This window comes from Lupinus angustifolius, chromosome LG20 (assembly GCF_001865875.1).
Source record: "Lupinus angustifolius cultivar Tanjil chromosome LG20, LupAngTanjil_v1.0, whole genome shotgun sequence".
Lineage (NCBI taxonomy): Eukaryota > Viridiplantae > Streptophyta > Magnoliopsida > Fabales > Fabaceae > Lupinus > Lupinus angustifolius.
Genome location: NC_032028.1, coordinates 1,751,359 through 1,763,201, shown reverse-complemented (window position 1 = coordinate 1,763,201; position 11,843 = coordinate 1,751,359). Strand labels below are relative to the sequence as shown.

General features: G+C 35.8%; 2 protein-coding genes across 5 annotated transcripts; both read right to left on the bottom strand.

The window, feature by feature from the left end:
* Positions 414–3,070, bottom strand: LOC109335965 (CAX-interacting protein 4-like). Of its 2 annotated transcripts, none has more exons than XM_019572251.1 (2): positions 2,905–3,070; positions 414–1,622 (listed from the first exon to the last, which is right to left on the bottom strand). In XM_019572251.1, the coding sequence occupies exon 2, from the start codon at positions 1,593–1,595 to the stop codon at positions 639–641; it is 957 nt and encodes a 318-aa protein (XP_019427796.1). In that variant the 5' UTR covers positions 1,596–1,622; positions 2,905–3,070; the 3' UTR covers positions 414–638. The 2 variants fall into 2 exon arrangements, with proteins under 2 accessions (XP_019427796.1, XP_019427797.1); XM_019572252.1 differs by having other exon boundaries at positions 414–1,644; positions 2,905–3,066.
* Positions 4,392–11,560, bottom strand: LOC109335964 (lysine-specific demethylase JMJ25-like). 3 transcript variants are annotated; one of them, XM_019572250.1, is made up of 14 exons: positions 10,761–11,559; positions 10,493–10,608; positions 9,960–10,059; positions 9,724–9,868; positions 9,173–9,236; positions 8,908–9,095; positions 8,259–8,815; positions 7,064–7,393; positions 6,340–6,708; positions 6,092–6,164; positions 5,907–5,992; positions 5,366–5,485; positions 4,848–4,906; positions 4,392–4,659 (listed from the first exon to the last, which is right to left on the bottom strand). In XM_019572250.1, exons 1-14 carry the CDS (start codon positions 11,415–11,417, stop codon positions 4,644–4,646), a joined length of 2,880 nt encoding a protein of 959 aa, XP_019427795.1. In that variant the 5' UTR covers positions 11,418–11,559; the 3' UTR covers positions 4,392–4,643. The 3 variants fall into 3 exon arrangements, with proteins under 3 accessions (XP_019427795.1, XP_019427793.1, XP_019427794.1); XM_019572248.1 differs by lacking the exon at positions 4,392–4,659 and adding an exon at positions 4,666–4,790 and having other exon boundaries at positions 4,828–4,906; positions 8,259–8,813; positions 8,912–9,095; positions 10,761–11,560; XM_019572249.1 differs by lacking the exon at positions 4,392–4,659 and adding an exon at positions 4,757–4,790 and having other exon boundaries at positions 4,821–4,906; positions 10,761–11,560.

The window sequence follows — 11,843 nt, the reverse complement described above, 5'->3', positions numbered from 1 at the left end:
TGATATTTATTTAGCTCATAGTTATGGGCTTAGCACTTCCAACCTAGCAATAGCATCATAGTTCATAGGACATTCCACCAACAGCCAAGCTTCATCTATTCTTAATGACTAGCTTCTTATAACCTACAAAAGTATCAGTTTTTGTTGTTCACTAATTCTCCCTACATCTTTGACATCATTAACATTTATGGGTACATATCTACTATCTCACACTTTATGTCACTCCATGTGCCATGAACTTGTGATTAATCAGAAAAAATATATTAAGTTAAAATTTAATTATTAAGTATTTTTTTGACCAGTCACGTGTCCATAGCATATGGAGTGGCATAAAGTGTGGCACAACATAGTAGCTGGGAGTCACTATACACCAAATGCCTGTAATTTTCATATGGCCGGTGGCTACAAAATTCACACCATAAATGAAAAGCACATACAAAACAATCATCAACTTATTCCATCTTCAACGGATTTAGAAAAGTGATTATGTAGTCAGAGACTCGAGTAGTTGAACATCCAAATTCTGAAATTCCAGCCAGACAAAGGCACGATATTAAAACAAGCAAATAAGTATATTAACACAAGAGTTTAGACTCATGAAGGGCATATAATTCACTGTTTAACGGATTTTTGTCACACTATTCATCATCACGACGGTGGCATCTCCTCTTTTCTGATTTCTTGACATCCCTACCCATTCTCCTCAAATCATTGTATCCACTCGAATCAGAATCAGATGATGATGAGACTCTCTTGCTCTTTTGCTTGCGCCGTATACCAGAATCCTCAGATGATTCAGAATCAGAATCTGATGGACGGCTTCTCCTTCTCCTCTTTTCCTTCCTACTCTTTCTTCGCCTGCGCCTATGCTCATCATCCTCATCTGAAGACTCGTCCCTCTTTCTCCTGTGCTCCCTTCTCCTTTTGCTCCTCCTACTCCTCCTCCTTTCACTCGAGTCATCTGAATCGCTAACTTCCCTCTTCCCACTCCTCTTCTTTGACCTACCTCTCTTTTTCCTCTTCTTACCAGAATCTTTGTCTGACCCATCATCATCATCCAGACCCCCCTTCTTTCTTGAAGAACCCCCCCTGCCACTAATTTTCTTCCCAGACCTTTGAGCAATAATTCTCTCAATCTCTGAATCAACCTCAGAATCTGAACTCTCACTATCCTCCTCTTCGGAGCTTTCAATGTTGCTTCTCTTATCCCCCCTCAACTTTTTATCCAATCCAACTAACCCCATTGACATGTCCAGGTTTTTCTCCTCAGTTTCATCCTTGATTTTCACATAGTTCTTGCACTGAAACTTGAGGTGCCCAACACGGCCACATCTCTTGCAGGCTCCACGGGATATATCGACATCAGCATTGGTTATCTTAGCAAGTTGAAGAAGACCCTGGAAACTGGCATAAGCATTCTCAGCGTCAGGCTCATCATTTGGAAGATTTTGTGAAGTATCCTTTTTGTCTTCCTTATTGGGTGCATAAGGGTCATAACCAATGGCACTCTGCCATATACCATGGGTTTGAAGGGCTGCACTGCTATGCACCCTATTGTTAGCGGGCATGCGAACCCTACCTGCTGTAGCCGGCATCTTTTGATTTCGATGTCAATCCTTAACCTGGAGAAGGGAGACAAGGCAACTAAACTATAAGGAGCTATAAGAAGGCAAAGAAATGACCAAACAAATATTCTGCCAAGTATTATCTGATTTCAAGAAAAAATAACATGATTGGCCAGCGGTTAGAGATATCCAGCCCCCAAAGTATCTCAAATCAACTAACAGGTGAATTTGGCAAGAAAACATAAATATCATAAAAGCAACAAGCAAAATATATAAACGACAGAATCAACCAAGGGGAGCTTAGTCCATCAAATAAAGGCAGTCACAAGTATGCACAATACATTGCATAAACAAAAATCATATCACAAATTACATAGCAATTTAAGACCCCAAAACTGCATTAACATAAACATGCATCCATTCCTCCATGGTTGCCCCTCAATGTGACTTGCCTCACACAGTATATGAGTAAGCCCACTGAGCATTTGAATCTACAGTGGTTTCAATACACTCCGGAAAAAAATAAGACTGTATACAAACTCAGTGAAAACCATGAACATCTGTAGGTCACTAACAAATAAATAAAAGGTACAAGAGGGTAAAAATCAACAGGAGTTCCAATATCCTGGATGAGGTGCCTAATTAGCTTAAGTTGTCCTACAACAGTATAACCTAAGTAATAGGACCCATTTCAATAACATTATAAATTTAACATCAAAGCAGCTACATTATTAGATTTCAAATATCAGCTGCTTAGGTATAAGTCCACATAACCACCTCATCTAACCCAAGTTCATATTTCATCTGATCCACAAAGTCGCGAAATATCTATATCTAAATCAGACGATAATATAGATCTTTCTTAAGTCAAATTTGGTACTAAGTTCACCATTCTAGGTTTCACAAAAAGTCTCTGTCTCTAACAAGTACCACCTACTCTACCAAATAATGATAAGGATGTAATACTTCCACATAGAATTCATTAACCAAAATTTATGTCCACACCACATTCAAAATTACATCCTCTAACATATGAAAACCTCTTTGAACGCGAGAACCATGATTCAACACATACATAACACGTCAAATCTAAAAAGCAAATTATAATCAAATACCATCGAAAACCAAAAACCCCAAAAACCCATTACTCAATTATATGTCCTAACTTTTAATTGATTGTATGTTTTTGAAATTCAAAACACCAAATACCGTGTTTGTATAAACCGAACCAAACAGCGAGTTCATATCTTGCGCCTATTGCCACATAGAGCATAGATATTGTTTCAAATTCAAAGGAAAAAGAGAGAGAAACAAACTGAGAAAAAGGAACCTAAGTTACCAGTGATTGAGCGAATCCGGATTCAAACTTTCCTCGTCTATTCTTTAAAATTCTAAATCAGCTCTGAATTAAATACGAATGAAGGAGATTTCAGAGAGTTGAAGGGGAAAAAAAGGATGAAAATTTAGGGTTCTAAAGATAGAAAAGGAACAGAGAAAAAGATTGAATAACTTGATCGATTTAAAAAGCCAATCGTTGATCTTGATATTAAGATCGATTTGTCGGTTACTATGAATTTTTTCTCTCACGCTTATGGGCCAGGCCCAATTTCAATTTATCGGCCCAGGCTGAATGTTACAAAGATGGCCCAAAAAATTATTGATGTTATTTTTTTTTGGTCTCCCACAAGTATGCTCGCACTAGAGGCAATCCTGTCTGAGTTCGAGCCGATAATATCCACATGTAAGTGAGGCTAACTCTCCCAATGAATATTTTTTCATCCACAAGACTCAAGCCCGATACTTTATTTAAAAGAAATCAAACATATAACACTTGAACCAAAGTATTCCTTTCACCGTTTCCTTAACTCAGTTTCACTTATAGATTACCTTCTCACTTATGCAACAACAATCATTCATAATTCATTAGACATTCCAACATCAAATACAATTTTTATTTTTATTTGGTATACGCATTATTTTATAGTTTTCTCCTAACAATAAACACCATTCTTATTTTTATTTGGGTCCTACAATATTTACTTTTTTTTCACCATATTTACCTCTCTTCTCACGTTTTCAGTAATAATTTTTATTTAAGAACAAAAAAAACAGAAAACAAAAAATGATTAAAAAAAAAGAGTAAAAATGTTTTTATTTCATTATGAACGATCAATGTAGTTGTTGACATTTTTATTTGTGCAACAATGATTTAAGATTATAGTACTGGTCCGAAATATCAAATTATAGAGTTTATAATATTTTATACATTTTTCGAAGTATAGTTCTCGAAACCATTTTTAAAAAATCGTGGAAAAAACTTTTTAGTATAGTAAACTATAGTTCCATTTATAGTTTTTTCATAATTATTCCTTCCAATCTGACAATACATCCTCACAAAATGAGCCGTTACCCATTCGTATCATTTATCATAATTTCGTTGGAAGAAAATTGCCTCTCCAATATCACGTATATATGCTTAAAATCAAATTTATGGTAAAATTGCCTCTCCAATAGAACGTGCAACACAGAAATTGCAAAAAACATAACATGCATAAAATTAAGTTGTGCCCAATAAATAAGGTCTTAGATTTCCAAATAAACAAAGTCATGTATGCTGCACATGACACAATGAAATCTTCCTTAAGTTGTCCAAAGCATACCACTGTCAATCCCATGACAGAAATTGCAAGATGAAAACCAAATTTCTGCATCTTTTTTTAAGTAATCTCATTCAGAATGTTTTAGAGGCAGAAACTATATAAGGTCATGACATCAACATCAACCCCAATACTTTTGCAAAATATAACGAAACAAGGGCAACTCTGAAGTTCTAAACTTGATTAAGCATAAGAAAGCAGGATATACCACTGGTGATACATATTGCACACCATTACATGTCAGTAATGTGATGTTTAAAAAGTGCCTCATACAAGAGTGTTACAGAAAACAAAATAAAAACCTGTTCTACAGTTGGGGCATACATAATCCAAGATTATCACACCTCACCAATATATTGGCTCAAAAAACATACACTTCAAACCAGCTTCAATCTGTTATAGATACACTTACATTGGGAACCTAGGTTTCCCCAGACCTGTAAATCAAATGACAATCATTAATCTTGTAAGTGATACAATGAATGAAAATCTAAAAGCATGATCCTAATGAACGTAATATAATGTGTGCAAGAGTACATGAAAGATAATCTAATAATGCCTCTGACAGCTAAGTAAACAATGTTGTCAGCAAATGCACAAAAGACCTGAAGCTAATGTCACTAACCTCGTTTTCTCCAATTTCTTAACCACATTATCCATAGCATACACCGTCATCTTCTTCACCTGTTTCCAAAACAGGAATCGAGGGAAAAAATTATATACAATCCATTTCAGCCCAACAACAACAAAACCGAGTATTGATACTAGTTAAATTTGAACTTAAACAACAGGGAATTTTTTGAAATACAAATTGGTTAACATTTTATTAGTATTGTCAGAATACAATTACTAGTGTGAATTTCCTAAAGATGGTGCTAATGCTTCAATTGTAACAAATGAATATGTTCAACAGATAACGTTTGCATTTCAACAAAAATGTTTTAGGTGCCAAACTGACATCTCCCAATTAACCCCAATTCCAGCAGGTTCAGACCACAACCACAACATAGAACTTTTATTTTAAATTATAACCCAAATATAAAAACAGTTCAAAGAAGCTAGTGAGAAAATAGGAGACATTATCTTAAAACAATGAAGGAACATATAAACAGAACAATTAAATAAATATAAAACAAAGTATACCTCCAATTTGTCCTCAGAAGATTTGTGATTTATTGGAAGTGTGCGGAATTCCTCTGTCAATCGGAAACACTCACCAACATTTTCAGGAGAGACAAAATCAAGTGCAACCTTAATACATGACTACAAAAGGAAGAGATTTATTACGGACGTTTACATGGAGAATATTACACGTATACTTAAAACAGAAACTAATCAAGCCCCAAGATGAAAGCTAGTCACAAGAGGTTAAGTAGTTTGTAGGAATGCATTGCACAGACATTTGCCAAAATAAATTTAATGTCATGACAAGCACAGGCAAATGAATCAGAAGAGTTCACTTCCTAAAAGGTTTGTTTCTGTAATGAAGAGAAAAATAATTTGTAGAGAAGGAACATAATGAAACAGAACAAGAATGAGAAACTGCAATCACAGTATGTCAGAATCAGGGTACAAAAATGTAATAGAAAAATTCAACCTTAGGAATCAATCACTTGCAGGCATACAAGGCAACATCATATATACGTTGAAGATGAAATAAATCAGCCATGTATGTCAAATTTACCTTCAGATTTCTGACTTGGTGAGGGCAGCCAGTGGGAATAAAAACAGCATCTCCTAGCTTCTGAATAAAAGTCCATGGCTCAATCCCTAAACAAAATATAAGAGTTTCATTAAACAAGTGCCCTTCAATCAGCTAAACAAACCACCCCCCAAGACAAAAATGGAAAGTTTATAGACAATACTGACCATATTCGTCCTTTAGCTTCCTCTTATGCTCCTCCGTCAGATACATGGTTTGGTCATGAATGGGGTGCATAACCTATATTTCCAAAGAATATGCCATTAAGGAGTGAAGGACTATCGATGAAAAGAGGCAGCAGTAAAACTACAACGCCCATGTTAAATAATCATTCTGTAGGAACCATACATAACTATTGACACCAGTTTAAAAGGAGCCTCCTGACAAATAGTGGAAAATCATTTTACTTATTTACCTGATTTAAAGGACGGCAGTGGACATGCCTAAACTCTCTAAAATGCTTCTTCAGATATTCCTGCAATTTAGGTACATCCTGCCTACGAAAAATATCCCATAGAGCACCATCTGAAGCATCCTCCCCAATTGACATCATGCTTTCATGTTTCATTTTGACTTTCTCAACATCTTGCAACTCTGACCCATTTGAAAGATCATCTACTGTAGAGGGTGAACTAGCAGGCATCCCAACATTAGTTTCTCCCTCCTGGTCATCTCGAAACAGCTCCTTCTTATCTTGTTCAAGGTGTCTTAGCTTCAATGTATCAATGGCGACAAAATTTTTATGCTCCAATTTCACGTCAGCAATATGAGTCAACACATTTACCTAAAAACAGATTCAAGATAAACAAGAAAATTACTTATGAGATGATGTCACCAATTGTAACAACATTCCCTTTTAAATTATCAATTGCTCCAGCAAACATGAAATCAAATGAGTTTAGGCATTGAAGATAGTGCACACTAAGTGACTAAGCACAATCTTATGGCTTGGACTTGAAACCACAATCCAATAATAAGAAAATAGAAAGAGAAAAGCAATGACTCACAGGCAAACAATTTATATATCAGACAAGCTAATACAACTTTCAATTTAGTACAGTAACAACAAAAATTCAGATAAACCAAAAGAAATCCACCAAAAAACAAGCCAATGTAAGACTTTAGGCAATAAATCTTACTGCATCAGACATGTCACAGTGAAGCTTAGTCACAGAATCACCACGTCCAAGCTCCTGAGCAAGCCCATAAGCAATGTATGTCTTTGGTCCCATGTCTGGCTTCAGACATTTCTCAGGTAACTTCACAGCGAGGTTAAGAGCACCTCTGAGAGGATCTGTATATTCTTTATAGGGCAAGGAAGATATGAACTCAGCACAATGACGAGGTAAACGTTCCTCGAATAAATTAGAAGGGGGCCAATCTTTCAATTTTAGGATCTGAGGCCAATCTTTCCAATCATACCGACCCTTTGTATACCCTGTAAAGAATTGATGGATATTGATCTCTCCCTGCATATGATGAACATAAGACATGTTAATAAGCGATGAAATGTTGATTACAAAAAGCAGATATGAATTGCTTGGGTCTGTTTTTTTTTAGGGGGATGGAAAAACAATAATATTGCCACCCTAAAATAAAATGAAGCAACAATATGTCTTGTCTCTTTCCTCCAGCTTTAACTAGAACCTCAGTATGCCTAAGAAGCATGAAAGAAGACCAATCTGATAATAGAAAGCAGAGGATGCAAGGGTTATAAGAAAATATCTATCCAGCATAAGAAAAAATAGAAACAGGCATGAAGAACGTCCAGAAAGAAACTGAGACGATGTTTAACATACGACGCTGACATACAGAGTGAAAGCCAAGAGAAACAGGAAGATGACAGTAATAATGACACAACTTGACCAAACAATACCCATGCTGTTGACAGTGTTAAGTAGCTAGCATACTGCACACGACTTGAATTAAAACATTGTACCAGAGATCAATTGCACGCACTCAGAAAATAACCTTTAACTAACTATCAACAAAAAAATTATAATTAAGTACTTAGGAATTCTCTCTTGGTCTAGGGCATTCAATACTGACATGCTCTTCATATTTGACATATTGACACTATTAAAATTTCAGCAACTTCTCTAAAACCAGAAAAGAAAGCATTATCAAATGCAAAAAATGTAGAAAACTTTACGCAATACAATTTTATTCAACAAATAAACTATTCTAACTTTGCTACTTTCAAGCAAAAAGCAATTGCAGTAAAAAGAAATTATAGACATTAAATAAATTAGAAATAAGATTCAAAAGAATGAAGGCAAACAATTAATTTCTCTAAAAATCCCCTCCAGTTAAAGATTGGGAAATTAAACCAACCTCACACCAATCTAAGCAATCCAAGACCTTCACATCCAAATGTTGACCATGCTTGGTATTAGTTATTTGACGGAAAGCACGCCACATCACTAGCGGTTCCCAACTTAAACCAGATGTACATTCAAGCACATTGCTGACAATGACAGGCTCCCCCTTGTTCCAATGCCATTGAAAATGCTTTAAATCCACAGGTTGCAAATCAACAGCCCTAGGACAATATAACCAGTTGTCACTGGAATCTTCACGAGAAGCTGCCTTCCTCATATTATTTCTAACATCTGTGTTTTTACAGATCTTCGGACAAGAACACGAATTGTCAGGAGTCTCAATTGCATTTTGAACCTTATATGATTTTGCTAGTTCTTCTGCTTTATATACTAACTCTGAAATAAAGGCCTGACCAAAAATGCTCTTCAACTCAAGAAAACTATGGCAGCACACATCATTGACCTTTGGACAGGGAATGCTAGCATCACTTTCTGCATGCCACCCAGATCTTGACCATCCACGAATGTCAGGCTCAGGATCAGCAGGTAATTCATGTATCTCGGACTCCTGCATCAGCACGTAATTCATGAATCTGGGCATTAGCACCAGGATGTAATACATGAATCTCAGGTTTCACATCAGCATGCAAGCGTTTCGTTTTTTACCTTTTCCTTTTTTTTTCCTCCATGCAGATAATCAAGACTGCATTTGATAAATTCCCACTCAACTGGATCAGCACCACCTAGAAGCTGCCCATTACGAAGCTCGTGGCAACAGGTGAGACATAGGTCAAAAGAGCATTTTCTACAGCTTCTGTGGTAATCGAATATTGATGTTTTGCAGTTGTCGCTACAAAACAGCATAAGTCAACAACAAAATAATACGAGCATAACTAGAAAACGAAAAGATATCAAACAAATCCCAACCAGTAGACACGCTCCTTCGCTGAGTATTCTGCCTTTTCAATATTTAGCTCTGAGAGTGAGAGCCCTGCAGTGCACATCACAAAAACAAGTTAAACGATGAAATAGATATATGTACAGCTAGTACTGAACTCAGGCATGGCATGACATGGGATACCAACTCAAGCTATGGTGCTATGGAGCATACAAGAAAAACAATTTAAAGTAGGATGCCACAAAAAAATGAATTTAAAATAAAGCAAAAAAAACAAGGAAACACAAGCAAAGCAAATTATTATTAATAGGAAAAAACATCAGAAAACCGGGTTGCAATAATGAAGCTTTTCAACAGCTTAAGAGTATATCGAAGCTTATAAAAAAGAAAATTCTTTCACTTTTGCAATCAAGCATCATATGCAATGAGACCCAGGGCTTCATGGAATCAGTTGAAAAAATCTTATATAGTATAATGACATAGTGAGAAATGAAAACACGGACACTAATCAAAATTAGCCTTGCACCAGCACCAGATTGATTTTTTACAGTGCAAAACAATCCAAAAAACAGTGGCCTACCTTGTCTCTTAGCTTCTAGACCCAACTCAAGCATTTGCTCTTCATTCAACTGTCTTACAAATGGAAGAAGTCGTATCAGCAAATACTTAGAGAGCTCAACTTCATTACCTTCATACCTCTTCTTTTTCGCCTCTTCCTTCATTTTCTATAGTAAACCAAACGACCAAGTTTCAAATGACAGAAAATCACAGGAAAACACAAATACACAATATATAGCCCCTGGTGAGGAGGCTGACCTTAATAAGTTCATCAGACCGCAAGCATGCTTTGCAATTACAATTACCACGGCACACAGGGCATGCCTCGGCAACATCATCATTTTTCCATTCAGGATACCTTGACACAGAACAGAAAGAAAAAAAATTAGTGATAACATTGGTCAGGTCTTCACCATCTAATTCTAAACTCTAATCTTCGCAATTACTTTTCAGAGTGTTGATCTTGCAATTGTCTCTAAATTAGGTGGTTTCTCCCTAACGTAAGAAATAGTTGCAGAGCAAATATAGCATATGTCTATGTGATTTCTTGAGATTTCCCACACCAATGACTAAAAAACTTTGTAAACAACTGATGATTGCATACAATCATTTTGGCATTTTGCTTCTTGCCATTACCATCTAATGTGTTTAAATTCGGAGAAAATAAAAATATATTACATAGAACTAGATCTGTAACTGGAAATGCCTTAAGGACAAGCATATTCAATAGCATGAAAGCTGATATACATGGAAGAATAAATAAACAAACTGGATGAGAAACAAAGGTATACCAATTTTTCAAACAGAACAAGCAATATCTTTTGCGCTTACAACGTGTGCACCTCACAACCTCGCCTTTATCATTTCTCTGACATTGATGGCACATTAAGCATTCCTCTTCAGTAAACTATTGATCAAGAAACATAAATAGCACCAAAATCTGAATTAGCAATCCATATACATGTCATAAACTCATAACTATAGCCAAACTCAAACATGTATCTTAGAAACTTAAAAAATATATGAAAGACTCCAGAATGAGCAGAAAGATGTTTTTACTTTAACATTTCTCTTGACTTTTAGAGTCTCTGGTGTATTACTGTGTCTACGAGCACTTCTTAAGCTGCGTCTCTGAGTGGTGCTCTCTGAAGGCATTTCAGATTCACCATTAGATCCATCTTCCACCTTTGCATCACTAGCTTCATCATCATTGTTGGAGGTTTTCCGTTTTCTACCACGACGACTCTGCTTCGAAAAGCCACTCTGTTCTTCATGGCCATCCTTAAAAATCTCTTCACCATTAGCTTCATCTTTTGCTTTTGCATCACTAGCTTCACCTTTGCCTAGGGTTTTTCTTTTTCTACCCCGTCTCTTCTTCACAGTGCCACCATTTACTCCTTCAGACTCGTCTTCTTCTACACCTTCATTCAGAGTATTCAACCTTATACCACGCGTTTCAATAACAGAAGCAGCTACGTTATCATCATCTACCTTTTCCTTCAACTTCATCGCTTCTCTCTCCGCATTAGATTTTCTTCCACGCTTCTTTTTCGGAGCTTGAACAGAACAGCCTTGTGCCTTTGAATCACATTCTTTGGTTTCCAACACTGCAGAAACAGAACCTTCACCGTTGTGGATAACAATGTCCTCTTCTTGTTTCTGAGTGTTCAAATCGAACGATTCCGAGTTCTCTTGAAGAGATTGATTCGCCTCCATAGACACGAGAATGATTTGTTTGTATCAATAGAAAAGAGGAATGAGAATGTGAATCAAAACAAGAGAGGGGTTTAAGAGAATAATGAATCGGAAGTCGGAACCCTAAGACCTCGTTTTGTTTCTTTGACCTTTGTTTTCTTTGGATTGGGTTTTTATATGCTATATATATATATATATAATATCACATATGTCACCTTTTTATCAACTAAAGGAAATAAATTATCTCCTAATATGAAGAGATACATTATTATATATATATATATAATTTATGCATGCCTGATTGTAAATATTTATATATATATATTATATTATCACCGTTTATTTGATTACTTTCTCTAAGAAATTGAAGATTGTTAAATATCAATAGTAAATTATATAGCGATATTATATAAAATTTATACAATATCAAAACATACATCTTTTCTC

Excerpts from the sequence above, each read along its gene's own strand:
- LOC109335965 (XM_019572251.1), bottom strand. The coding sequence starts at position 1,595 with ATGCCGGCTACAGCAGGTAGGGTTCGCATGCCCGCTAACAATAGGGTG.
- LOC109335964 (XM_019572248.1), bottom strand. The coding sequence starts at position 11,417 with ATGGAGGCGAATCAATCTCTTCAAGAGAACTCGGAATCGTTCGATTTG. Across the intron at positions 6,709-7,063 it reads ACTGTGACATGTCTGATGCA|GTAAATGTGTTGACTCATAT; the intron begins GTAAGATTTATT and ends ATCTGTTTTTAG. Across the intron at positions 6,165-6,339 it reads ACTGCCGTCCTTTAAATCAG|GTTATGCACCCCATTCATGA; the intron begins GTAAATAAGTAA and ends TTGGAAATATAG.